Here is a 25,265-nt window from a genome sequence, read left to right as displayed (position 1 = left end):
TAATAACCAATATACTCTATTTAATATGTCTCGCGCGGTGCGTCAAAACCCATCCCCGGGATCATCTGTTTGGTAGCCTTTCCGAACAGACGCCCCCCACGGTGCTAGAGTTCACTCCTGAACTCCATGCACGGAGTCTAGGCTCAACAACCATGCCGATTGCGTCGATTCCAGACGAACCAAAATCGCCATCCACTTCTACGGTATCGCTGTTAGTGAAAGGCCACCCGTCGGGCCCCAGGAGGAAAATGTTGTTACCCATTCAAAGTCAATTCCAAATCACGAAAAGGGTTTTGCTAGTGAATTCTGCTCCTACCCAAATTGCACCAACAAGAGGTTAACGGAGGAGGGTAAACGTCTTGAACACGGAGCGGGGTAGCGATGTTCGGATCTAAGGTGTCGGCGCAATGCTCGTCTAAATGGACTCTGTGCAGGTCATGGAGGGAAACAACGGTGCTCGAAACCAGGATGTACCAATTTCGCCCGGTTGAAGGGGCTGTGTGTTGGTCACGGTGGTGGCCGAAAATGTTCTCATACGAGTTGCAACAAGCACTCACTGATAGGGGGCACTTGCTTCCAACATGATGGGGGCTACGTGTGCTCGTACCCTGAATGTTCCAACCGAGCCTACACATACGGCAGGTATGTTTCAAATGGTGATCGCACTCGATGTCGAAGGCCATGCAGTTATCCCAACTGCGTGATAACTTCTCTCTCTCTCTTGAGGGAGGTGTTTGGAGCCTGGCGGGGGGCAAAAAGTGCTCGGAACCAAGATGCTCCAGAAAAGCTCGACTGGGAGGAAAGTACTGTGGATACGGAGGGGGCAGAAGGTGCTTGGAACCTGGATGCACAAAGCACGCTCAGAAAAAAAGATAGGTGCGTTAACCACAGTCTAGTAGTTCGTCGTTCTCGGGCTCGTTGTGCTCAGGTGAAAGGCAAGTGCCACCCGCAACATCGTGCTAGAATCCGGAATAGCAATCGGCAGGAGGACGGTAGCTAGGACGGGCGTAGAAAGTCGTTGGCGTAGCTACGTGACATCAATGTACCTCACTGAACAACAAGCATCCACAGTTTCGTGGCGACGGGAGCGACCTTCGCTCGACTATGCCTATTGAGCACCGCCCTCTTCAATTTGGTGTAATGCAAACCAGCGAAATCATCCAAGTGTTTGCGAGCAATCTTCAAAGCCAAGCGCGCATAACATAAAGAGAGTGGACAAAAATATCAACTAGGCAGTTTGAAAAGGGCACGCTCCGAAGAATTGTGCGCTGTCCCTGGGGAAGAAGTATCAAAGGCGCGCCTCCTGGTTGCATTATAACGATCAAACTCGAGCAATGGGTAAGAGCTTTGCACATGGTAAAGACACAGCGCCCTCATTTCAAGAATGTGTGCTCAATAATGATATTTTTGCTAGCGTATTTTTATAAAAAAACTTATTTGCGCAGGAATGACGAGATCGATTGATTCTAGGTTTGGTCACACTTCGAACAGACCAAAGCTCAAGTTCTTCATCAACTAATGAGTGGCGTTTTGCTGGTGATCCCAGCAAATACTTGCGCTTGCGACTATTCTGGAGACTTCAATAGCAGCAACCGATCGGGTATTATTTTTTCAGTTGATCTTGCAAAAACGCCACAACCTTTTCATGGCTATGATAAGTTGCTTCGACGAGAGCTTCATTCTTCGCAGCTAGAGGTACGCCTCGCCTTCCGATCAGATGTTTCACGACTGTCAGAAATCCGCGGCTTGCCGCGTTTTTGAGTAGGTGGCCGAGGACTTCCGAGGAAGCATTTTGCTTTGAAACCAACAACTGCAACATTGCGGTACGACCGACTTCAGCTGCGTATACGAACGCCTACGTAACCGTGTCAGAGGAAATACCCGCGTCATCTCGGAGAAGCCTCACCACCGCGTCGTTTTCGTTGTGGACTGCGCCCATGAACGCCTCAGTTACTACTTCTGGTGGAAGGGGCTGCGCTTTATACAAAATCTCCAGGACGTTTTTACAACCGATAGATGTGGCAGTGGTAATCCCCTTGGTGATGACCTCGATGGAAACAAATGGGCGCAATTCACCTATAAGCTTATAGCTGTTGTGTCTTGCCCCAAATTCAAACGCTGAGACGACTTCCACGGCAGGAGCGTATCCTTCATCACACAAGAATTCAACGAAGCTGATGTTGTTGTCTTCGGCGGCTTCTTGGAATATTTTCGCTTTAGTCTTCGCCAATGCTCGTTTCTTGCTGTCCAAGAACCTTGCAGAGGCAACCAATCTGCGATACAAGGTGGTACGAAAAGCCAGATTAAACCCCTTCCGTGATACCGTTCCTACATCAAGGAAAAACTGCATCAGTTCCGTGTTCTCGGTCTTTGCTGCAGTTAAAACGGCTCTGTCGACGACGTCAGCGGAGTCGTGACCATGCTCTAGCAGTCGCGAAAGCCAGTATGCGGCTGGTTTCGCTCTTGAATTCCCAATCGTATTGAGAGCACACTTGAACCAGCAGATCAATTGCCTCTTGCTTCCCCAGCACAACTGCTTGGTCAAGCGCCTCGCCTAAATCCCACCGAAATTTACGCAGATTACCAGAAACTTGACCACTTCTGTGTGCCCGCCGGTCACTGCAGATGCGAGTGCGTTACTCGTAGGAGTTGCTGGAATTGAACGCAATCCCCACCTATTCGTGATCTCCTCCTTCCCACGTTCGGCTGCAAACTGCACGGCATCGAGATGCCCATTGCGAGCTGCTGCTTCCATGACTTTCCACATCGCTGGGTTTTGGTTGGCAGGGGATCCAAGACGATTTGACAGAAGCTTCACGGCTTCAAGTAGCCCACTCTCGCCAGCAGCTACGATGACGTCGCACACATTTACCGTATATTCCTCCACCAATTCCATCAACCATTTCGTCTGTCCTGCTCTTGCCGCTTCGAGCATTGCCTTGTCTGGAGACATCAGCAACGCGTCGATCCGCTGGGCAGCGAAAGGAGCGAAATCGGCAGGAATCTCATGATCATTTCTCTGCGAAAGACTGAAGGCGAGTCGTCGCCAAAGGATATCGTCATGTTGCAGCAGCTATTCCGAGCACGTTTGAGTTCCGTCGACTTCGCATCATCTTCTTCTTCCCGCTTTCGCTTCGGCTTGTCTATGGTGGCAGCCTACAAAAGCAACATAAGAAGATGAGAGTTTCAACACGTCCGTGAATAGAATTCGGCAACCGAATAACTTCGATCGTCTAGCGCAATTTTCGTCCAGAAATCTGACGTAATCAGCCAACCAGCGACTTTTGCTGTAATCAGTGGCACTGTCTCAGAGCAAATGGAGCCAAGACTGACCGGTCTCGACTGCCATTACGCAATTCGCTTCGTGTTCCTAAAGTGGAAATTCATGGCAAGTTCGCCTGAAAAAGGTGGCTCCAGTGAAGTGCCGTTCGCCCAACTGGTGACGCCACGCGCTGCTGCCCCCAATTTCGTTGAAATCGACAGGAAAACTTCACAATGCTTCAGTGACCAGCAGAAGTTAGCGTCCAAGTTTTCGTTCCTGGATCTGTACCGCTTCGCGACGCCATGGGACCGCGTGCTAACCATCACGGCCGTCCTCATGGCGGCAGTGAACGGCGCACTCTTCCCGTGCATTGCGTTGGTGTTCGGCAAAGCCATCGGCGCCTTCGCCCAAGTTGGCGGGGGCGTGGATCGTGGTACCTTAAACAGTGCAGCTCTGGACTATTTTCTGATAGCCATCGGGCTGTTTGTGACGGACTATTTGGCGTATCTGCTGTTTTCACTATCGGCCGAGCGCCAGATGAAGGCTCTGCGTGCTCGAGCGCTGCAGCACATGCTGTACATGGATATTGCGTGGTACGACCTTCACGACCCACTGCAATTATCTACGAGAATCACGGGAGATACTGTCAAAATCAAGGACGGGATGGGGGAAAAGCTGGGCAACGGCATCAAGTATATATGCCAGTTCGTGACGGGCTACATCATTGGGCTTGCTCGCGGTTGGGATACTACGCTGGTGATGACGTGTGTCATTCCTGTTATGGGCTGGTCGATGGGATTTGTCATGAAAAAGTGGCAAACGAGAGCCACCTACGCACAGCAAGTGTACGCCCAAGCAGGAGCTGTGGCGGAAGAAACGCTGGGCGCCATCCGGACTGTAAGTTCTCTAACGGCTGAGCAACGCGCGTTGGACAAGTACAACCAGCACACTGCCGAGGTCGAGAAAGGGAACATCCAACAGAGCAGAATGCTTGCGCTTATGATTGGCCTTTGCCGGGCCTGTGACTGGCTCATGTATGCCGCTGGCTTGTGGTACGGAGGCTCCAAAGTGTGGAGAGGAGAAGCCTCGCCGAAAGCTGTGTTCCAGGCGTTGATGGGCATTCTCATGGGCATGAGCTCCATCGGACTCATTTTCCCAAATCTTACGGCTATCCTGGAAGCCAAAGGCGCCGCTGTCGCGCTCTATGGGCTGCTGGACACGCAATCTCACATTGATGCATCTCAGGCTGATGGAGTCGCTCCCGACTCGTGCTCGGGTCGGATTGAGGTTGTTAACGTCAGCTTTGCCTACCCAAGTCGTCCGGACGCTCCCATTTTGAGAGACTACAGCGTCACCATTGAAAGCGGCCAGACGGTGGCGTTCGTGGGTGCGAGTGGTGGCGGGAAGAGCACCATTATCTCGCTGCTGGAGAGGTTTTACGACCCGACAAGTGGGTCGATTCGGCTGGATGGGCGCGATATAAGGACACTCAGCGTGAAATGGCTCCGCTCTCAGATTGGCCTGGTGTCGCAGGAGCCCGTGCTGTTTGCTACAACCATCGGAGAGAACATTGCTGCTGGTAGAGCTGACTTTACGCGCGAAGATGTCATCGCTGCGTCGAAAATGGCCAACGCGCACTCATTCATCATGTCGTTACCCGAAAACTACGCCACTTTGGTGGGTGAGAAGGGTGTTTCGTTGTCTGGAGGCCAGAAGCAACGCGTAGCAATCGCTCGAGCTGTCATTCGCAAGCCCAAGATCTTGGTTCTCGATGAAGCGACGAGTGCGCTGGATGCTGAGAGCGAGCAGATCGTGCAGGAGGCGCTGAACGAGCTCATGGCCAAGACAAGCATGACAACACTGGCCATAGCTCATCGGTTGAGTACGATTCGACACGCAGACAAGATCGTGGTGCTGGCCGACGGCCATGTCGTCGAAGAAGGTCCTCACGACGAGCTGGTGGGAATTGAGCACGGCGTGTACCGCAACTTGTACACGATCCAGGAGACAAAAGCCCAGGAAGAAGCCTCTCTAGCTTTGTCGGACACAGAATCAGAGCAGCAGAGCGGTGGTTTGGCTGCGGCTTTGGCACGAAAAGCAAGCAATCGGTCCATGAGAAGTGATGGAGGCAGATACAGCGGCCATGCTGACGCTGGTGGCGAGTCAAGAGATCCTGCTCCGCGAAAATTTACGTTGAGAGACGCCAACGCCCTGAGCCAGCCAGAGCGTGGGTATTTTATCCTGGGTATGGTCGGAGCTGCAGTCAACGGTGCCTCGTTTCCAGCGTCCGCTGTTCTTATCAGTGAGCTGGTGTCGATTATGACGACCGACTACGCTTACTATCAAGAATACGACGATCGATCGTACCTATCTTCCTTGCCGCACAGAGTGACAGTGTACGGATGTCTGTATATTGCTGGAGCTGCGGTTCTGTTCCTCGGCCGTGCTGCTCAGAGCTACGGGTTTCAGTATATGGCGGAGACACTGACGGCTCGCCTCCGAGGGATCCACTTTTCGTCTCTTTGCAGGCAAAACATTGGCTTCTTTGACAGGACTGAGAACGCGACCGGAGCGCTGACGGCTGACCTAGCGACAGACGCTCTGCGCGTCGCAGTGATCTCTGGCGAGACTGAAGGACGATTGTTCCAAGCGATTTTCACGACGGTCGCGGCGCTCTTGATCTCGTTTCTGGCTGGGAGCTGGCTTCTCTCGCTCGTGATGCTTGCGATCATCCCATTCCTCGTGCTGGGAAACATGTTCCGAGGCAACAACATGCGCGGGAAAAGTATCCTAGCCGATGATATGGCCGAGGTTGGCGCGCATGCGTCTGAAGTGCTGGGCAACATCCGGACGGTGGTGTCGCTGGGTCTCGAAAGCTCGTCCTGCGATAAATTCTCGGTGCTACTAGATGCCCCCATGAAGAGCGGTGAGCGAGACGCACAAGTGAATGGCCTGGCAGTGGGCTTCAGCTCCTTTATTGTCTTTGCGACGTACGCTTTCGCCTTTTGGTACGGCGGGAAACTGGTGGATGACGGATCGATTTCCTTCTTGCAGCTGATGCGCTCGCTCATGGCGATCATCATGTCGTCCATTACAGTTGGAGGCTCCATCGGGTATCTCGCGGATACGGACAGCGCCTTTGAGGCTGGCGGGATCATCCTTTCGCTTCGAGACCGACCGCTACCCATCGACTCGTTCGGTGAGGAAGGTTTGCAGCCTCACACCGTCGAAGGGAGAATCGAATTCAAGGACGTACTCTTCCGGTATCCGACAAGACCAGCGGTGACAGTACTGAAGAACTACAACCTCATTATCGAGCCTGGAGAGACTGTCGCGTTCTGTGGACCCAGTGGCGGCGGCAAAAGTACGTGCGTGGCGCTACTCGAGCGATTCTATGATCCTATCCACGGCCAGGTTCTGCTCGACGGAGTGGACTTGAAGCAGTTGAATGTGCGCTGGTTGCGGGGTCAACTTGGTCTCGTCGGACAAGAGCCGACGTTATTCATCGGCACGATAGCGGAGAACATCGCGTACGGCCTCAATACCATGCCGAGCATGGCAGAGATCGAGACCGTGGCGAAGATGTCGAACGCGCATGACTTCATCATGCAATTCCCGGACGGCTACAGCACTCAGGTCGGAATGAAGGGCGAGCAGTTGTCGGGAGGCCAAAAGCAGAGGATCGCTATCGCTCGCGCCATGATCAAGAACCCCAGCATCTTGCTTCTGGACGAGGCGACGAGTGCTCTGGACTTGGAGAGCGAGAAGATCGTGCAGGAGGCGCTGGACAAAGTTGTGGCAAGCCAACGCCGCACGACCATCGTCATCGCGCACAGACTGTCGACGATTCGACACGCCGACAAGATCTGCGTGGTCAGTGGTGGCAAGATCTCCGAGCAGGGCACACATCAAGAACTGCTAGGTCGTCGGGGGATGTACGCAAAGTTGGTGGAGACAGCCTCGTCGTAGGGAAGTGTCTGTCGGCATTATTCCTCCCTGTGGAGATTGCATTTTGCCTTCGTACAGATTGCAACGACTTCATAATCCTTCATATCTTGTTCCAAACCTGAAGTGTTGAAAACCTGAAGAATTTCCGAACACTCGGCTGTACCACTCAGGTTAAGCATATAAGCTACGACAGAGATCATCTCCACGCAACCTATTGGCGTTGAAACAGACATCTCCAAGTTGGAAACGACCGGGACGACACTTAGAACCGACAAGGTGCAGTGCAGCACGCTAACGAGGAAGTCGTCGAATATCAAAAACTTTAATTTGATAACTTTTCGATGACGTAAACGCTGCGACAATGCGTTCATGTACCAATTCCCCGGTACAGCTCAATTGGTGTCAACAAAATATCTTCATTGTTTGATTTGCGTCCAAGAGCTCAAGTGAATTCCAGCCATGCCGAGCTACAAGCGTCTGGAGGTGCACACCAAGTCCACGGACTTCCGTGCGGCCACGCGCCTCGTCGAGGGGTCGGAGCTGCCCACGGCGCACGCCAACTCCATCGTCGTGAAAAATCATTTTGTGGGCATCAACGCCACGGACGTCAACGTGACCAACGGGGTGTACACGGGTCAGTTGCCGCCTCCTTTCGGCTGCGGTCTGGACGCTGTGGGCGTCGTGCTGCAAGTCGGGGAGGGGGTCTCCGACGTCAAAGTCGGTGACGCCGTAGCCTACCGAAGTAAGAAATCCAACTTTCACGATAAAAGTTTACGTTTGCAGGGAACTAACATCGTTTTGCTAACCTTATTTTTCAGAGTTGGGAGCTTTTGCCGAGTACAACGAAGTGGACATGGCGATGGTGGTGAAAGTGCCGGCCCCGACGCCTGACGCCCTGCCGCTGATCGTGTCTGGGAGCTCGGCGTCCATTGCGCTGGAACAAGTCGGAGAGATGAAGAGCAAGGAGACGGTGCTGGTGACGGCTGCGGCCGGAGGCACTGGCCAATTCGTGGTGCAATTGGCCAAATTGGCGGGTAACCACGTGATTGGCACGACGAGTTCTGAGGCCAAGGCCGCTCACTTGAAGTCCATTGGGTGCGACCGAGTGATCAACTACAACACGGAGAACGTGAGTGACGTACTGAAGACCGAGTACCCGAACGGCGTGGATTTGGTCTTTGAGACGGTGGGCGGAGACCTGCTGCGTGCTGCGGTGGACAACATGGCGGTCAAGGGCCGCATCATTGCGTTTGGGTCGATCTCGGGCTACCACGGAGCTCAGGACACGTTCACGGCGAGTGAGATGGTGCCCAAGCTGCTGTTCAAGTCTGCGTCGCTGCGCGGGTTCGTCTCGGGACATTACCGCGAGCAGTTCCACCCGCACATGCAGCGGCTGCTGAAGCTCATTGACGAGAAGAAGCTCGTGCCGGGGGTCGACCCGGTCAAGTTCGAAGGACTGGAGAAGATTGCAGACGCCATCGACTACATGTACGCGCGCAAGAACGTGGGTAAGGTCGTGGTGAAGCTTGCTTAATGAGATCCAGGGCGTCCGTGTTTGCAGGGTTTATGATGCTGTTTGCTACACAACTCGACTAAAAATGATTGTTTTGCTTGATCAGTTTGCTGTACCTTACAATACTGACATGATGTTGCTTTCTGTCGGATCATCTCACTGTCTGTTCAGCATCCGTCCTATGCTACAAGTTGCAGCCTGCAACCATTTGGTATGGCGTACCAGCATATGCTCTAGTGTTCGTGTCCATCATGCCTGGCTTCCGGCTGAGCTGGAGGGCAGCTGGCAAGTGCATGTGGCTCACGGCCACCATTTGCCGGCGTATGTCAGTACGTCAGAGGCAACGACGTTAAAACACCATCGATGATGGACGTGCTTGCTCAAGTTCCCCAGAGAATCATCCGCTGCGCTCGAACGGCGAAAGCTCCTTGCAGATTTCAATTTACCAGGTACCAACCACAGTATGGCCTTCGGACGACCCATGCGCGGCGTGTGTGCTGCTGTACTCGCTTCAGCGGTACTTTGCTCGCTGGCAGGAGCCTGGCTAGCTCCGATCGTCCCCAAAGGCAACAAATTCTTCGACGCGGACACTGGAGACGAGTTTCGAGTCAAAGGCATGGCGTACTACCCCCGCCCCAACGCTGGCAAGCTCTCGACCGTGGACAATTACGACTGGGCGGCAGACGAGCACGAGGACGTCTGGAAACCCCACCTGAAGACACTCAAAGACCTCGGAGTCAACACTTTGCGGCTGTATTCAGTGGACCCCAGCAAGAAGCACGGCAAGTTCATGTGCGCGTGTTCCGATGCCGGGATCTACGTCCTGGTTGGCATGGCCGCACCGTAAGCGATTCCCTGCTCTCTGTGGACACCGGGTATCATCTCGTCTCAAACGCTTTGTATCTTGTCCTGTAGATGTGAGAACTGTTCGATCCTGGACGCTCTGCCGCCGAAGTGCTACCCGGACGAGATGTTCACCCGAGCTCAGATGGTCTACAACGCCTTCGCCATCTACGACAACACACTCGTAAGTACTCGGAATCGAGGACCTGAACATCGTAAAGCACGTGCTCACTGTCAACTTACGACAGGGATTCAGTGTAGGCAACGAAAACAACCTTCAGCGCTCGAAGCAAGCTGGGGGCACTCAAACCGCGCCGTGCGTGAAGGCCTTACTCCGTGACACTCGGAACTACGCTGCTTCTTGCGCGTCAGGCCTTCGTCAGGTCCCTATCGGACTTGACAACGCCGACATCCAGCCTCGAGAAACGTTCCTATCCTACTATGACTGCAGTGTGGACGACAACGAGTTCACGCGCGCAGAGTGGCTCGGGTACAATCAGTACGTCGAGTGCGATCCAGCTACACACACGCAATACGCGCAATCGCCCGGCCTCAAGATGCTCATGAAAGAGTACAGCAGCGCGCAGTATCCGCGACCGCTGATGTTCGGCGAGTTCGGCTGCAACTTGGGCAAGAACACTGTCGACGGATACGAGAACCAGCGCACGTTCTACGACGTAAGAGTTCTGACTCGTGTTTGGGCTGGCCGAGGCCCGATACTTACCCTTGTGTGTGTAGGCCAAATGGATGAACCAAGAGAAGGAGATGACCGCGGAGATTGTGGGCGGCAACGTCTTCGAGTTCGTCACAGAGCTGCACAACACCGTCGCCAAAAGTGCGCGTGCTATTCCATTTCTGCTGCTTGTTTGGGCTCATAGAGCTCACGATTCTTGCTGGCTCTTCCTGCAGAGGTTAGCAAGGCCGCGGACACTGGCCGCTATGGGATGGGGTACTTCAGCCCTGACAACTGCGACCACGACAAGGTGCCGTGCGAGTTCAACAAGTACCCAGAGTATGACAACCTCAAGAAAGCGTACTCTGCCGAAACGTCCTCCACAGTCACCTTCGACTCGTACACGCCGGAGCGAACGGCTATTCTCGAGTGCCCGAAGAACGTGACGGCCGATCTCCCTCCCCTGCCGAAAGGTAAGCAACGAACTGATTGTTGTTCTCAAAAGGGACAGTACGCACGTTGCTGATGTTTTGGCTGATGACTCGCACGCAGTTAAGACGCTAACGTGTGCCAAGACACAGCCCACCTGCAACGGAGAAACGTCCAACCAAGTGGGGAAGACGACAGATAACGTGGCTCTCGGAGACAAGAAAACTCCGTCCAACGAAGTTACTGCGGCCGAAGAAGCGGCGGCCGGATCCTCGTCGGCGGCTACGACCTGCTTCAGTGCTACCACGTGGGGCACTGCAATGGGGGTTATCGTCCTGGTCGTGTTGGCTTAAGTTTTGAAAAATGTAGACAGGTATTCGTTCGTCATGCTACATTATCACGTTTTATTTTATCTCCTCCATTCTTCTCGCTTCGGTTGGCCGTGTGCATTTCACTACCCGCACATTTCGGAGCTTCGTTCCGGGTTTGCTGTGCTGTAGCGAAGCCTGCAGCTTTTCACCCGGCACGACTCCGCCACTTGCTAGCAATGTGACGTCGTCCTGTGAGAGAGCTCCTCCCCAAACTCGAAATTCGTCGATGACGCCGTGGAAGCCGACCCATCCAGGGCAGTCTGCGGTGCTGTAGCCCGTCCCTATCTGTCCGTACATCATGAAGTGCCAATGGTACTGCCAAGTCCCCGACTTGGACTGCGTCTGGACGCCGTTGACAAACACTTCTTGGCTCTGAGCAGCGTGGTCGTCGGTCAGCGCGACGTGGCACCACACGCTGGGCTTTAAATCGCGAGCCACTACTGAGCCGTCGGCTAAGAGTGAGCAGTATAGGTCTCCCGTGGAGCTGACACTCACAACGTGTTTGTGGTAGAATGCACCTTGGCCGCTTTCACAACTCGAAGACTGAATTCCGTAGAGGATTCCTCCAAAAGGACCATCAGTCGAGGCTGGCAGAAGGCTGAACCATACATCAAAGCTGAAACTATGTGTGTTAACTGGAAATGGGCCGAGGGGTGTTTGTCATTCCGGCATGTCAAGTACGCGAAGGGCATCTGATGTTGCACTGTAAACAGCAGTGACCGCGACTGGATGTACCTCTGTTTCCACGACTGCAATTCCTTGTCGCTGGCCTTGGAGGCTCGAAAGCATGTCTTCCAGAACGACTCGTCCGACAAATAGTTTCTCCACCTCGAGGTCGACTGCGACAGGTTGAACGCGTCGAAGCCCGTGAAAAAGCTGCACAGTCCTTCGACGATGTCTGCTGGCCAATGCTCAGGCGAATTCACGACACAGGAGCTTGGGGCCATCTCGTTCTCAGTGCTTTTGCTTTGCTATGAGCGAATTCAGGAATGGACAAGTGGACGGTCGGCTCCTTCAAGCAACGATGTCCATTCAACCATGGAAGCTACTAAGAGCCATCGATCGTAGCTAAATGTCATTGGAAAAGATGTGGGCTTGAAGCACTTGGCTTCATCTACTAAGAGTACTATGGCTTGCATGGCCTCACTTGACCAGTTGCATGGCTTTCCCTTCTCCGGGACGAGTGCACTTTACCATCCGCACATTACGCTGGATGTTGTGGAGTGCCGCGATCTCTTGGCCGCGTTTCAACGAAGCCTTAAGCTTCGTCGTGGGCGGTTCGCTGCCAGGCGCAAGCTCCTGAGGGGACAGAACTCCTCTCCAAACCCGAAAGGCATCCACGACGCCGTGGAATCCGTACCACCCAATGTGGCCCTGGCGAGGACACTCCAACGTGTCCGACGTGACGCACCCTGTCCCGATCTGCGCGTACGCCAGGAGACTCCATTCCGGATGCCACGGCCCGACCTCAGACCCGATCTTGTCGCCGTCGAGATACACTTCCTGTCGCTGGAGGTTGTAGTCGTACGTGAGGGCGAGGTGGTACCAGCGGTTGGGCTGCAAGTCACTGGCCACGGCCGACTTGCCGGCTAGTACCGAGCAGTAGAGATCTCCTCTAGCGCTCACCATAACGAACTGCTGGTGGTAGTGGGGCCAGCGACGACTCTCGCGACGCGAAGACTGCAGCCCCAGCAGAACGCCGCCGTAGTTTTCTTTCTTGGAGGCTGGCAGCAGGCCGAACCACACGTCGAAGCTGAAACTCGCGCTGCCCATGTAAGCGAGCGTGAAAAACGACGGACGGCCCATATTACAGCCACGACGGCCGCCTTCAAACTCGAGCATGCAGAAGGCGGCGTCCAGCTCATCCGAGTCGTCTTCCACCTTGAGACTCTTGAACAGCATCGACCGCGACTGAATGTACTGCCTCCTCCATGAAGCCTCGCCCTCTGTAGTCCTCACGCCCTGACAGCGTTCCCGCCAGAAAGTCTCGTCCGACAGGTAGTTCCTCCACCAAGTGTTGGCGAACGACATGTTGAACGCGTCGAAGCCCGTAAGAAAACTGCACAACAATTCCGTGACACCGGGCAAGTCGATCAATGAGTTAGCAATCCCCGGATCGAAGCCATCCGCAGTCATCGCGAGTCGAGCGTGGCGGATTCAAGAATGAGCAGACACCGCGAACAGATATCGATCTCCACCCACGATTATCACGGACTAAGTCGGTCTATCTTGAGATTTGCACCCTCCGACGGCCGAGTGCAGGATACTGTCTGTACATTTACCCATCGACTATCCGGTTGTATCAAAGTATCCACCTTCAGTGACCCTCGCAGCTCGCTGGATAGCCTCCCTCCGTTTGCTAGCTCCTCAACGTCTTCTGCTGTCAAGACTCCTGTCCATACACGAAACTCGTCGATGAGCCCATTGAATCCGTACCAGCCTAAATGTCCTCGGTAGGGGAAGCGCAAGTCTCCTCCAGTGACACACCCTGTGCCCACTTGTTCATGCGTGAGATAGCTCCATTCTTCGTGCAGTGGGCCGGTATCGACCCGAACCTTTTCGCCGTCGAGGTACACGTCTTGACGCCGGAGATCGTGGGCGTAGCTCAGGACGAGATGATACCATCGACTCGACTGCAGGTCCGTTGCTACCACAGGCTTGGCGTCCAGCACAGAGCAGTGCAAGTCCCCAGACGAGTTCACAACCACAAGCGGTTGATGGTAGTGAGGCCACGGCCGACTGTCGCGCTTGTTCGACTGCAGACCGTAGAGGATTCCTCCGAAACGCTGTCCGTCAGATGCTGGTAGAAGACTGAACCACACGTCGAAGCTGAAGCTTTGGTGGCGTAGGCTGGTGAAGCGGAAGGCGTCCTGATCCTTGCTGTGTAGTAGATAGGCGAAGGAGTCGAGAGGGAGGTTGTTACCTGCCTGTCGACCTTGGAAAAGCAGCGACGGCGCCACCATGAACCGCTTCTGCCACGACCCACGCGACCGAAGGCGGCGCTGCCATGCGAAGCCGTCGCCGACGTATTTAAACCCCCATGAACTGGTGTGCGACAGATTGAACGCGTCATGGCCCGTCAAGAAGCTGCTCAATAGTTTCAAAGTGTCTGCTGGGAGGAGCTCCATCCTCGAGGCGGAGACTTGGGAAGTGATCGACCAGAGCAGCAGTTTGAACTTCAAGCAAATCCCTCACGACAACGTGAGGTCAGCAGAGAGTCTCAGCAAGACGAATGGAGGACGGTGCGTATCATACGACAACAACCGTCGATAAGAATGGAGACAATGGTGTGACTATGGTGTACGACGAGAGGTTCTTCAACTCAAGTGGCGAGAAGCACAGTTTGTGCAAGTACACGGCAGTGGAGAAGATATGTCGGCGTCAGCTGAGAGGAGCGGCCAAGAGTTCGAGTCGATGGCATGCACTGAATACCAGGGTGCCGGGAGAACGATGGTAACGGGGTACAATATCGCCGAGTTCTGATCACTTGATGAAAGCGAGAAACGCAGGATGGATCACGAATACCGCCCGAGGGCGTCAGTGGCTTGAATATTCAAATACGTGGTGGATGCAGACACTCGCCCAATGCTACAGGACCAACGACATCACCGCTCATGATGAAGCTGCTATCAGGGTACACCAAGAGTTAATCTGTTTCTAGCTCACTGCTAGTATCAAATCGACGTCCGTCAAGGCCAAGCTGTGTATCATAAGAGAGAGAGAGAGCATACTGATTCAGCATTCATCCAAAACACTCCCACACAACAAACCGCACGTTATACACATAAAACATAAAACTTTTTCACGTAGAATGCATTGATCCGTTTTGACTGCCTCGCCTCCGACAGGAAATTCTCCAAACCAATAGCGCTCGCGACTATTACAGTTGGCTTTTCTGGCGTTGCGCTTGCGTCCACATTCTCTCGTAGGTGCGCCACATGTTATACTTGTAGTTCTGGCGCAGTGTACTCCAGTTGACGTGAAACCACGCGTTTTTCATGTTTTTTTCCAGCCCCAGCGCCTGATAGAGTTGCTTCGGGTTAATGTTCTCCCTCATGAAAGCTTGATACGATTCTCCTTTACGAATCAGCTCAGCCGCACGATCGAGGTGGGCCTGTTTTGCCACGGCCTTGACGTTGACAAATTGGTTGCTCCTCGCCAAAGTCTTCGCGGTGTTTGCGACCGACCTCTCCTCCTCGTGAGTGTCTCCGCGTACGTCGCTGGGTTTGGAGGCCCGGAGATTCTGCTTGCCGCTGGGTTTGCTCTCGACAAAGCCGAGAGTGTTTTGCTCGCCGAGAGTGGCAGCAGACGTGCTGCTCATGGCAAACACGACAGCCACGACCATGAACAGAAACCCACGCATTGTTCTCCGTCCCTCTTGCGTGCGCGCTTGATGGCAGATTGCCAAGTGAGATGAATTCGAGTGTTATTACATGTATTATACTTCCTCTGGGCGTGAATGATTCAAAGGTAGTCATAGGTTTTGATCATTCTCAGCCCTAAAACCTATAGCGTCATTTAGATATACTATACTACTGTAGTAGGGTACAACGTTGGGCAGCGTATCTGTCGTGGCACTGCCGCCCTCGAGCTTGATTGTGAAGGACCGCTGTTGACGCGGCACGTAACATAGATTTTGCGCACAGCAAAGCGCAGCGCTATCTTCATTTAGATATACTATACTACTGTAGTAGGGTACAACGTTGGGCAGCGTATCTGTCGTGGCACTGCCGCCCTCGAGCTTGATTGTGAAGGACCGCTGTTGACGCGGCACGTAACATAGATTTTGCGCACAGCAAAGCGCAGCGCTATCTTCACAACTGTAGTACCACCTTGGACGGGAACATTTTGTGTATGTGATAATGTATGTCCACGCATATTCGTTTCACAAAGAGAACGGCGCAGCCCGATCGCCAGATCCGAATGGAGGTGTTCGGACTGAGTAGTCCTGGTATCTGTCCTCTTCTCTTGATACAGTCTTGTCCGCGTCAACTTACAAAACTCTGGAGCAATGCACAGCTGATCTCCTTGCCCCGTTTTGTCCACCCCATCCAAAGCACTCGCACTCGCTTGCTTGCCACTCATCATCCCTGCTGCTGGAAATTATGCTGGATCCCTCTCGGTCGACTCGTATCTAGCACGGAGACTTTTTCTTAGACCTCGATACGTCCCGATCTGTGTACTCCCTCGCCCCAGGGACCACCACGACACACCGAGACATTGTTGGCATTGTAAATAGTTCCGGAGACGTTTTTGCATCGAAAATAGGCAGTCACTGCTCTCGAAGTATGCGAATCTCGCCCACCGCACGGTTCACTACCGAAGGCCAGAGTCCGAGCAGAAGATAACGGCGTACGATGGGTGAGCCCACGTCAACTTCGCCTTCGAATAATGCGACGACCTCTTCAAACACAGCCGCTACAGCACAACCTCCAACAAGTAACGGACCACTGGGCCAAGTGCTGCAGCTGCTCAACCGACAGATCTCGTACAGAGCGTGCGTGGCCATTTTCCTCTTTCTGGGCTGCGTCGCCGTGGTCACCCCTTTCAAAGAGTACTATCTCGGCAGTTATGTCACCGACCCATTCGACGAAGTTCGAGACGACGTGGTTGCTCGGCAGCTCAACCAAATGGGCGTCGTGATCAGCGGAGTGCACTACTTCGACACGTTCGACCGTAGTGTTGTGCCCCTCGTCGACCTCGACACCAAAGGCGATTTCAAGCGGCCAACAGCAGCGAATCTCACCCTGACGGATTTTCTTGTGCGCGCCAACCTGCGTCGCCAAGATCTGCTGGCCGGACTACCAGAGGCAGTACTCTCGCAACCTGTAAACCTCATGGTGGACGTCCACGGTCCTCTGTGCGGAACAGCCTCCAGCCAGTGGGAAACGGACCCGCAGCTGCTCTTTGGGAACTGGTTCCCCGCCATTCGACACGAATTCTGCCGAGACTTTCATGACAAGTTCCCGCGCGATCGGTACTTTAATCATGGCGACAAGGCACCGGTTGATACCCACTTGGCTGGCGTTGGAAACGTAACCCTCGGGTTAATCGCTGTGGTCAACATGTCGGAGGTGTATCTGCGTCATTTCAACGACGCCCACGTGATCCGCAAAATCATGAAGAACGTGCAAGAAGGTTACATGGGGTTGGAGCTGCCAGCGTACACTGACGACGTCGCCGACGCGATTGTGAGCAGATACGCCGGCGGCATCCCTCTCGCAGACGTGCTGACGCTGTTGCCAGGCTCCTTCGACGACGACCACATTGCGCTGGTCGACGTGCTGGGCCTGAGCGCGCTGCTGGAGTATTACTTGGACCCGCAGGAGCTGACGATGGGGACAAATATCAACGGTGAAGCAGCGATTTCAGCCGAGGTCACTCATGCCGCGGGTTCCTTCTTCTCGACCGATTTCCTCATCACCACAGTGGGGATGCACTACGCCTCGACGACGCACTTGGCAGCCTTTTGGGAGTGCGCCATCTCGCACACGTCGATGGTGAAGACCATCACTGTTGATGACGTCGATGGAGACGCGTTGAAGCAGTGCGGCACGGAGATACGCGGCATGCTGCCTCTGCTCATAGTGAACCTGATGTTCCTGTTCCAGTCGCATGTCCGAGACTACACCACGCTCGATAACGCCACAACGTACACACTGGGACGCCGACGCGAATCCGACGCTGAGTATGTAGCACTGGCTGTTCCTGAAACATTTGACGGCTCGACTGTTGTGTCCATCGACGGCTCGAGCTGGGCGAAGAAGACAGCAAACGCGTCGACCACAGCCGCGACGACCCCGTACGGCTACCTGTACACGCCCGACTGCAAACGGCTAGTCACGCAGGCTTTATCGCAGACTGGACGGAACGTTCAAAAGTATCAGGCGTACTTGGGCGACGGACTTGGCAATTGTGCGTTCCAAGACTCGCAAGAGACGGAGCTTCAGACGCTTTGCAGGTTGTTCATGACGTCCGACGAGGTTTTGTTCCGTGATCTTAGCGGCGCCTTTATTGAACTGCCATCATGTGCGTCTTTGATTTCTGCAAGCGCCAGTGCTGAGGTCCAGGCTCTAGAGCAGGAGAATCTACGTCAGATCGAGTGGTTCATGATCGATACGAGCCTGCTGACGCGTCGAATTCGTATCCAAGACAACACGAGTCGTCAGATCCGGACGTTCTTGCTGATGCTCAACTTCATCGGCGCGACGCACTACGCGATGCAGTACATTTACATCCTCAAGAGCGTGTGGACTTTCGTCAGCAACAGCGTGCTCCAACCTGCCGCAGACGAGCGTTCTCGCCATGCATCCACCGCCAGTCTTCACTATCAGCCAGCGCCACTTGTTCGGCTAGGGATCCTCGAATTGCTCATGTGCGACCCAGCCGACGGCGCTTTAGAGCATCCAGCCACCATGGTGCTAATGTACCTTGGCGCGATTGGGGCGCTGAGCAACATCTTCTCGCTTGGATGCGACGCAGAGCTGTCGGCCGCAGGGGCCGGAATTGTGATCTTCTGCAAGCCGGCAATCCCAGTGGGCAGTCTGAACCTTGTGTTCACGACGCTCAGTAGTAGTTACTGGGTCATCCGAGTCACTTTACAATCGCGGTCGCTCGCCATGCGTCTGGATCACGTCGTTCGCGACAACTTTCTGCGTTTCTGGCTCACGAATGCTGCTGCAGTTCTGGCCATTCACTTCGTCTGCAAGGGTGGCGCGGACCTGCTGCTTCAAAACGTCGAGCTGCGGTCGGATCCGCACATTTACGCAGTGATCGGGGGCTTGTGCTTCGCAATTGTCATCTCGGCAGGGTTTCTGCTCGTCCATATAGCGTCGACGGATGTTGTTCGACTTCGTAACATGGTTAGCCAGGAATCAACGAGGACGCTGTGGCGTGCTTCGAAGGCTCGAGCTCTCAATGATCGTACCTTCGTGGCGAAATGGGGCACAGCGGACGTCGACTCGGTGTTGTATCACTGTGCATCGCCTCAGATTGCACGACAGTTGCAGGTCTCCAGTGTACCAGGAGACTACGCCGCCTGGAAGCAAGGTAGCAGGTCAGGACAACCGGTCAAGAACGGAGAGTCCACTGCCATTCGGATCCACGAGTTTGTCGCTGTACACTGCGCTGGAGGAGCTCACACGCATCTCAAGGGGGTGAAATGGCGCCTCGATCCAAAAGGACGGGGTGGGGTCACGACTGTAGAGCCACTGATCGCTACACACCCTCGCATTTACTGCTGCGACGAAAATCCCAAAAAGGCAAGTCCCGGTAATTAATAGCCACCTAGTTCCAAGTACTGTAGCCATTCTTCATCACGAGAATGCCGAAAATTGGCTCCACATTGGCGTTCCTGGACTTCGGCCAAGACGTGAAGACGAACAACTCGTTTCGGCTCTAAAATAACCCCCGGAACGGCTTGTCTCGTGGTTTTCTTATCGCCACGAAGATAGTTTCTCACTGCACGTGGTCGAAATGAAAGCTCCAACGCACTCGACGAAATCTCCTTCCTGCAATTCCGAGTCAATTATCTTCGCTGCCAGCCCATCCAGGCCCCAGATATGGCAACACGACAGAACAACGTCAATGGCGCTGAAGAGGAGTCGCCAACAGTGCACACAGTGTCTATCCATGGCACGCTGATACCACCAAATGCCAACGACGAGATGAAGGGCCCCACCGCGCAACTGGTACAATTCCACGACTATGAGATTTCGTACAGGACGTGTATCGCCATCTTTTTGCTTGTCCTTGCCGGCGTCAGCATGATCCCGCTCAAGGAATACTATCTTGGAAGCTACGTCACCAAACCGTTCGACGAAGTGCGGGATGAAGCTGCAGCTCGAAAACTCAACCAGATGGGCGTCGTCACGAGCGGCGTTCACTACTTCGACACGTTTGAACGGCCCCTTTTCCCACTGATCGACCTTGATACCAAGTCCGCGCTCACCCGTTCAACGGCGGGGAACCTCTCGCTCACAGACTTTCTTGTACGTGCTAATCTGCGTCGACACGACCTTCTTGCTGGCTTGCCAGAGGCTATGCTGGAGCAACCTGTAGATCTCATGGTTGACGTTCTGGCCCCTCTGTGTGGGCCGGTGACTTCATCCGTATCATCATGGGAAACACCAGCGCAGCTACTCTTCGGAAACTGGTTCCCAGCTATTCGTCACGAGTTCTGCCGTGATTTCCACGACAAGTTCCCACGCGATCGCTTTTTCAACCACAACGACAAGGCTCCGGTCGATGCGAATTTGTCGAGCGTTGGTGCCGTCACGCTGGGCCTCATCGCAGTCGTCAACATGTCCGAGGTCTATTTGCGCCACTTCAATGACGCCCTCGTCGTCCGCAAGGTAATGAAGAACGTACAGGAGGGCTATATGGACCTTGAGCTGCCGGAATATACGAACGCCGTCGCGGAGGCCATTGTGGATCGGTACAGCGCAGGCATCTCGCTCGCACAGGTCGTGGCGTTGCTCCCGGGTTCATTTGATGCCGACCACGTGGCCCTGGTTGACGTTCTTGGTGTCGACGCACTGCTGAAGTATTATCTGGAGTCTCAGCAGCTCACGATGGGCGTCAATGTGAACGGAGAGGCTGCAATTCTAGCAGAGGTGACGCACGCTTCAGCATCGTTCTTCACCTCGGACTTCTTGATCAATACCGTTGGCATGCACTTGGTCTCGACCATGCACTTGGCTCCGTTCTGGAACTGTGCCATCAAGCACACAACAATGGACAAGGCCATCACGGTCGCTGATGTGGATGGCGTGGCGGTCAAGCAGTGCGGGCGTGACTTGTCGCTGATCCTCCCGACCTTCGCAGTCAACCTCATGTTCCTGTTCCAGAAAGATGACCGCGATTATACCAAGCTGGATAACACGACAACGTACACGCTGGGGCGTCGACGCGAGACCACGGCGGGTTATGTGGCACTGGAGATCCCTGAAACTCTGACGCACTCCCCGCTACTGGCAATCGATGGAACTGCATGGACAAAGTCTCGCGTGGACACAGCAGCAGCTACGCCAGCGGTCACTCCGTATGGATATCTGTACACACCAGACTGTCAAGGTGTCGTCGACTCGGTGATGCAGCAGAGCGGGCGCAACGTGCAAAAGTACCAGGCGTACATGGGCGACGGTCTTGGCAACTGCGCATTCCGCGACTCTCAGGAAACCGAGCTTCAGACGCTATGTCGATTGTTCATGACTTCAAACGAGGTTCTCTTCCGTGACCTCAACGGAGACCTTATTGCTCTCCCGACCTGCGCGTCTTTGATCACTGCTGGCGCCAGCGCAGAGGTGCAGGCAGCCGAGCAGGAGAATCTGCGTCAGATTGAGTGGTTTATGATTGATACCACCATGATCAACCGACGAATCCGCATTCAAGACAACACGAGTCGACAGATCCGCACCTTCCTCTTGATTCTCAACTTGATCGGCGCCTCGTACTACGCTCTCGAGTACATTTACATCCTCAAAAGTGTGTGGGTTTTCATTCGGAACAGCGTCTATCGCCCGGCGAGAGAGGTTCAGTCTCGCCATGGATCGTTGGACTCCTTCAATGAAGATGCGACCCCGCTTGTACGCATCGGGCTCTTCGGGCTGCTCCAGTGCGATCCTGCAGACGGAGCCTTAGAGCACCCGGGAACAATGGTACTGCTGTACCTTGGTGCGATTGGCGCGCTCAGCAACATTTTCTCGCTTGGCTGTACGGCGCAGCTCTCTACTGCCGAGGGCAGCATCGTCATCTACTGCACACCAGCGATTCCTGTGCGCAGCCTCACGCTTGTGTTCACGACACTCAGCAGCAGCTACTGGGTGATTCGAGTCACGCTGCAGACGCGGTCACTGACAATGCGTCTCGATCATGCCGCACGCAACGACTTCATCCGCTTCTGGACGCTCAATGCGATAGCGGTGCTGATAATCCACTTCTCCTGCAAGGTTGGCGCCGATCTAATGCTCCGCAATGCTGAGCTGCACTCGGACCCGCACTTGTACGCCATGTTTGGCGGCTTAGCTGTGGCTTTCATCATCTCGACAGGTTTTCTGCTGCTCCACATGGCATCGACCGACTCAAAGAAACTGCGCCGACTGTTGCGAAAGCGGTCGTCAAGAACGATATGGCGCGAGGTTTCCGCCCGAGAGACCGATGACCGCGCGTTCGTGGCCAAATGGAGCACGCGGGGCCTCGACTCGGTGCTGTACCATTGCGCGACTCCACAGATTGCGCGGCAACTTGAACTATTCGGCACTCGCCAGTTGACTGAGAAGAGCAGCATCGCCAAGAAGCTCAAGAAGTTCATCGTCGACCAGCCCACGGGCGTCAAAATGCACCAGTTTGTCTCCGTCCACTGCGCCGCCGGATCCCACGCACACCTGAAAACTGTGAAATGGTATCTCGAACCAAACGGAACCGGAGGAGTCATGACCGTGAACCCGACGACGAAAAGAACGACAGCTCGCGTGGTCTGTGCAACGGACGAAGGTCCAACCGAAGAGGAAGCAAAGACCGTAACAGTCGAAGCCAATAGCCCCTGGGGGCCAAAGTAAAAAGGAAACAGTACAGTCACCACCTAAACGAAAGCTGCAAAATGTTAGTAAAATCTCCTCCAGCACAGTAAAATCTTCATATCTCGGCCACAAAACACCACGAGAAACAGCAACATTGATGCAGGACGTTCATAGTTCATGCTCTTATTGTGTCACTGACACTTGACGAGCAGTTCGGCTACTTGGGCAGCGTCTCCATGACGCTCTTGATGTGTGGCGGGTAGAGCTTGGACACGACCACCTGGCGGTAGAGCACGTCCGCCTGCTGGCGCGCGAACGCGAGCGCCTCCTGCTGCTCGTGACTGCCGGTTTGCAGGCTCTTGTTCTTGCGAAAATCTTCTTTGACGCGGCGCAGGGCGTAGCTGCGGAAGTTGTAGGTCTGCATACGGTTGAAGAGCAATAAGAAAATGTAATTGCAGATAAGCAATTTGTTTAGGAAGCAGCGCACGATGGAAGGCGAATGAGGGTGCGATGCAGAGAGGAGACGAACGGCAACACGATGCGTACCTCGAGCTGGGCGGCGTGGCGCAGCATCTCGCGGTACAGACTCAGCGCGGGCGAAGACATTTGTGAGGCGGTCGGAAGGCGGAGAATGAACACTGGGAATGTGTGCTATTGTGTGGTTTACATAAATATTTTGTGGCACTCATTTCTGATAAAGATGGCGTCGCTCCCTCCCTCGGCGGCGTCTTGCGTCTGCAGCTTCTTGTCGGGGCTGGACGCGCTCTCGCTGTCGCATTGCAGCTCGTTCTGGCTGCAGCAACTTAATGTTTCTCCTTATTGGCAGTCGCTGCTCCCGTCTATGCCCGATCCGCTGCACGCCTCGGCTTACAAGGCGCTTTACCTGCGCAGTCGGTCGCTGGCTTTCACGGGCGACTCGTACGCGTTCATTGACAGAGTACCATATATGAAGGGGAAGAGCGTACAACTGTCACGTTTGAGAAGCAGGAACCTTAGCTTCGACATTTGGTTCGCGTTGTTGGCGCAAGACCCCGACGGATCTTCTATTGGAGGGATCCTCTACGGCCTGCAGTCCCAGCGCCCGGAGAGCCGAGTGTGGCCGAAATTCCACCAGCAATTCGTGGTGGTGAGTGCGACTGGAGATTTGTTCTGCTCTGTGATCGACTATCGCCCAGTGGTGGCGAGCAACTTGAGAAGTGGGAGATGGTACCATCTCGCTCTGACGTACGACCACCAAAATCAACGACAGGATGTGTATCTCGGTGGAGAAAAACTTCGATCGGACACTGGAACGCTGCATAAAGAGTTGGATTTTCTCGAGTATGAGCAGGTGGGCACGGGCTGCATCACTGCCAACGGCCTTCACTTTCCTAAACCAGGTTACCTCGGATGGTACGGGTTTCATGGATTGGTGGACGAATTTCGTGTCTGGGGCGGCGTTTTGACGGAGGTTGATGTGGGGAAGTTGGCGGGTGGAGAAACGTTGGAGGAGCAGACGCTGCTGGGGACGTTGAAGGTGTCTGGACGACCACCGCTCGGGTCCAGATGGAATGTACGCGAGGTTTGGTGCTCAAAGCCTCTGGAAAGTCGACAACTGGAGATGAACAAGAGCAGCTGGAGGAAAGTTGTCATTGTGAGACCGGAACAGTTGCCAGCAGATGTCATCAAGACGCTGTGCAGCTTTCTCACCGGCTTTGACGCGTTCCATTTGTCGCACACGAACTACTGGTGGTTGCAGTACCTCTCGGATGGTTTGCTTTGGAAAAAATGTTTGCCAGAGTTGACGGGTAACGAGAACCAAGTTCCAGCAGCTTCGGCGTGGAAGGAGCGGTACATGTTGTCACGGTCGATGCTGTTCACGGGGCTGCAAGTTGATGGCGGCCATCGTGTCGAATCCTACGCGTACTTCGCATACGGCGGAAGAGATCAACAGCGACCGTTGCACTTCCGCCTCAACTTTCTTGGCAGCGAGAGCTTCAGCTTTGACGTGTGGTTCAGTCTTCTCCCTGCTTCAGATGGAAAGGCGTTCGGTGGTATTATCTACGGTCTTCAGTCGGGCAGCCGCGAGAGTCGAGGGTGGCCTCACTACCACCAACAGTTCGTGATGGTTAGCTCAACAGGAGACCTGCACTGCTCCGTGTTGGCTTCCAGACCCGTGGTGGCGAGCAACCTAGAATCAAATCGATGGTATCACCTCGCTTTGACATACGACAACGAGCACCACCGCCAAGAGGTGTACCTGGATGGTGTAAGTGTCCACTCAAGCACCGGCGCAGTTCATCCCGAGTGGGGCTTCTTCACACACGAGCAGGTGGGAACGGGCTTTATCACTGCAGGAAAGCTCAACTTCCCCCGCCCCGAGTATATCGGCTGGTATGGTTTTCACGGTATCATCGACGACTTTAGCATCTGGAGTGGGGTAATCAGCCAGGACGACGTAACTACACTAGCACACGGGGGGACGCTACCGAACGTCAGAATGCGCGCGTCTGTGAAGGTGGACACTGCCAGGGAGCGCATGATGCATCTGACGTGGAGAGTTAATGTGCAGCTCAAAATGTGCACTCGTCCTGCAGAAGGGAAAGCTATGCAGCAAGCCCAGTACCACTCACCTTCGCAGGAGAAGTGTGTCATCTCCTAGCTGTGGGGGTTGCGGATGGAATGTGAACAAACTGTCGGCTCATGTTGTCATTTATCAGTGGAAGAA

General features: G+C 54.3%; 9 protein-coding genes across 9 annotated transcripts; 6 read left to right on the top strand and 3 right to left on the bottom strand.

The window, feature by feature from the left end:
• Positions 1-3,316: 3,316 nt before the first annotated feature.
• KRP23_14129 (ATP-dependent translocase ABCB1) lies at positions 3,317-7,555 on the top strand (the record flags this gene model as incomplete). Its single annotated transcript, XM_067884922.1, has 3 exons — positions 3,317-4,649; positions 5,610-6,470; positions 7,440-7,555. The coding sequence occupies 3 exons, from the start codon at positions 3,317-3,319 to the stop codon at positions 7,553-7,555; spliced, it is 2,310 nt and encodes a 769-aa protein (XP_067737683.1).
• Positions 7,556-7,669: 114 nt separating this feature from the next.
• On the top strand, positions 7,670-8,744 carry KRP23_14128 (Prostaglandin reductase-3; the record flags this gene model as incomplete). Its single annotated transcript, XM_067884921.1, has 2 exons — positions 7,670-7,952; positions 8,029-8,744. 2 exons carry the CDS (start codon positions 7,670-7,672, stop codon positions 8,742-8,744), a joined length of 999 nt encoding a protein of 332 aa, XP_067737682.1.
• Positions 8,745-9,186: 442 nt separating this feature from the next.
• On the top strand, positions 9,187-11,021 carry KRP23_14127 (1,3-beta-glucanosyltransferase; the record flags this gene model as incomplete). Its single annotated transcript, XM_067884920.1, has 6 exons — positions 9,187-9,566; positions 9,639-9,750; positions 9,815-10,243; positions 10,305-10,401; positions 10,476-10,712; positions 10,792-11,021. 6 exons carry the CDS (start codon positions 9,187-9,189, stop codon positions 11,019-11,021), a joined length of 1,485 nt encoding a protein of 494 aa, XP_067737681.1.
• A 1,161-nt stretch (positions 11,022-12,182) lies between these two features.
• Positions 12,183-14,167, bottom strand: KRP23_14126 (uncharacterized protein; the record flags this gene model as incomplete). Its single annotated transcript, XM_067884919.1, has 2 exons — positions 12,183-13,098; positions 13,476-14,167. 2 exons carry the CDS (start codon positions 14,165-14,167, stop codon positions 12,183-12,185), a joined length of 1,608 nt encoding a protein of 535 aa, XP_067737680.1.
• Positions 14,168-14,919: 752 nt separating this feature from the next.
• KRP23_14125 (uncharacterized protein) lies at positions 14,920-15,402 on the bottom strand (the record flags this gene model as incomplete). The annotated part of the gene is made up of 1 exon (XM_067884918.1): positions 14,920-15,402. One exon carries the CDS (start codon positions 15,400-15,402, stop codon positions 14,920-14,922), a length of 483 nt encoding a protein of 160 aa, XP_067737679.1.
• A 994-nt stretch (positions 15,403-16,396) lies between these two features.
• Positions 16,397-19,318, top strand: KRP23_14124 (uncharacterized protein; the record flags this gene model as incomplete). The annotated part of the gene is made up of 1 exon (XM_067884917.1): positions 16,397-19,318. One exon carries the CDS (start codon positions 16,397-16,399, stop codon positions 19,316-19,318), a length of 2,922 nt encoding a protein of 973 aa, XP_067737678.1.
• Positions 19,319-19,600: 282 nt separating this feature from the next.
• On the top strand, positions 19,601-22,597 carry KRP23_14123 (uncharacterized protein; the record flags this gene model as incomplete). Its single annotated transcript, XM_067884916.1, has 1 exon — positions 19,601-22,597. The coding sequence occupies one exon, from the start codon at positions 19,601-19,603 to the stop codon at positions 22,595-22,597; it is 2,997 nt and encodes a 998-aa protein (XP_067737677.1).
• Positions 22,598-22,775: 178 nt separating this feature from the next.
• KRP23_14122 (LYR motif-containing protein 4B) lies at positions 22,776-23,164 on the bottom strand (the record flags this gene model as incomplete). The annotated part of the gene is made up of 2 exons (XM_067884915.1): positions 22,776-22,976; positions 23,105-23,164. 2 exons carry the CDS (start codon positions 23,162-23,164, stop codon positions 22,776-22,778), a joined length of 261 nt encoding a protein of 86 aa, XP_067737676.1.
• A 94-nt stretch (positions 23,165-23,258) lies between these two features.
• On the top strand, positions 23,259-25,199 carry KRP23_14121 (uncharacterized protein; the record flags this gene model as incomplete). The annotated part of the gene is made up of 1 exon (XM_067884914.1): positions 23,259-25,199. One exon carries the CDS (start codon positions 23,259-23,261, stop codon positions 25,197-25,199), a length of 1,941 nt encoding a protein of 646 aa, XP_067737675.1.
• Positions 25,200-25,265: the final 66 nt, after the last annotated feature.

Source organism: Phytophthora ramorum, assembly GCF_020800215.1.
Source record: "Phytophthora ramorum isolate Pr-102 chromosome Unknown Phyram_PR-102_s0020, whole genome shotgun sequence".
Classification (NCBI taxonomy): Eukaryota; Oomycota; class Peronosporomycetes; order Peronosporales; family Peronosporaceae; genus Phytophthora; species Phytophthora ramorum.
The sequence above is the reverse complement of the archived record's forward strand: the minus strand, read 5'-3'. Positions and strand labels throughout refer to the sequence as shown.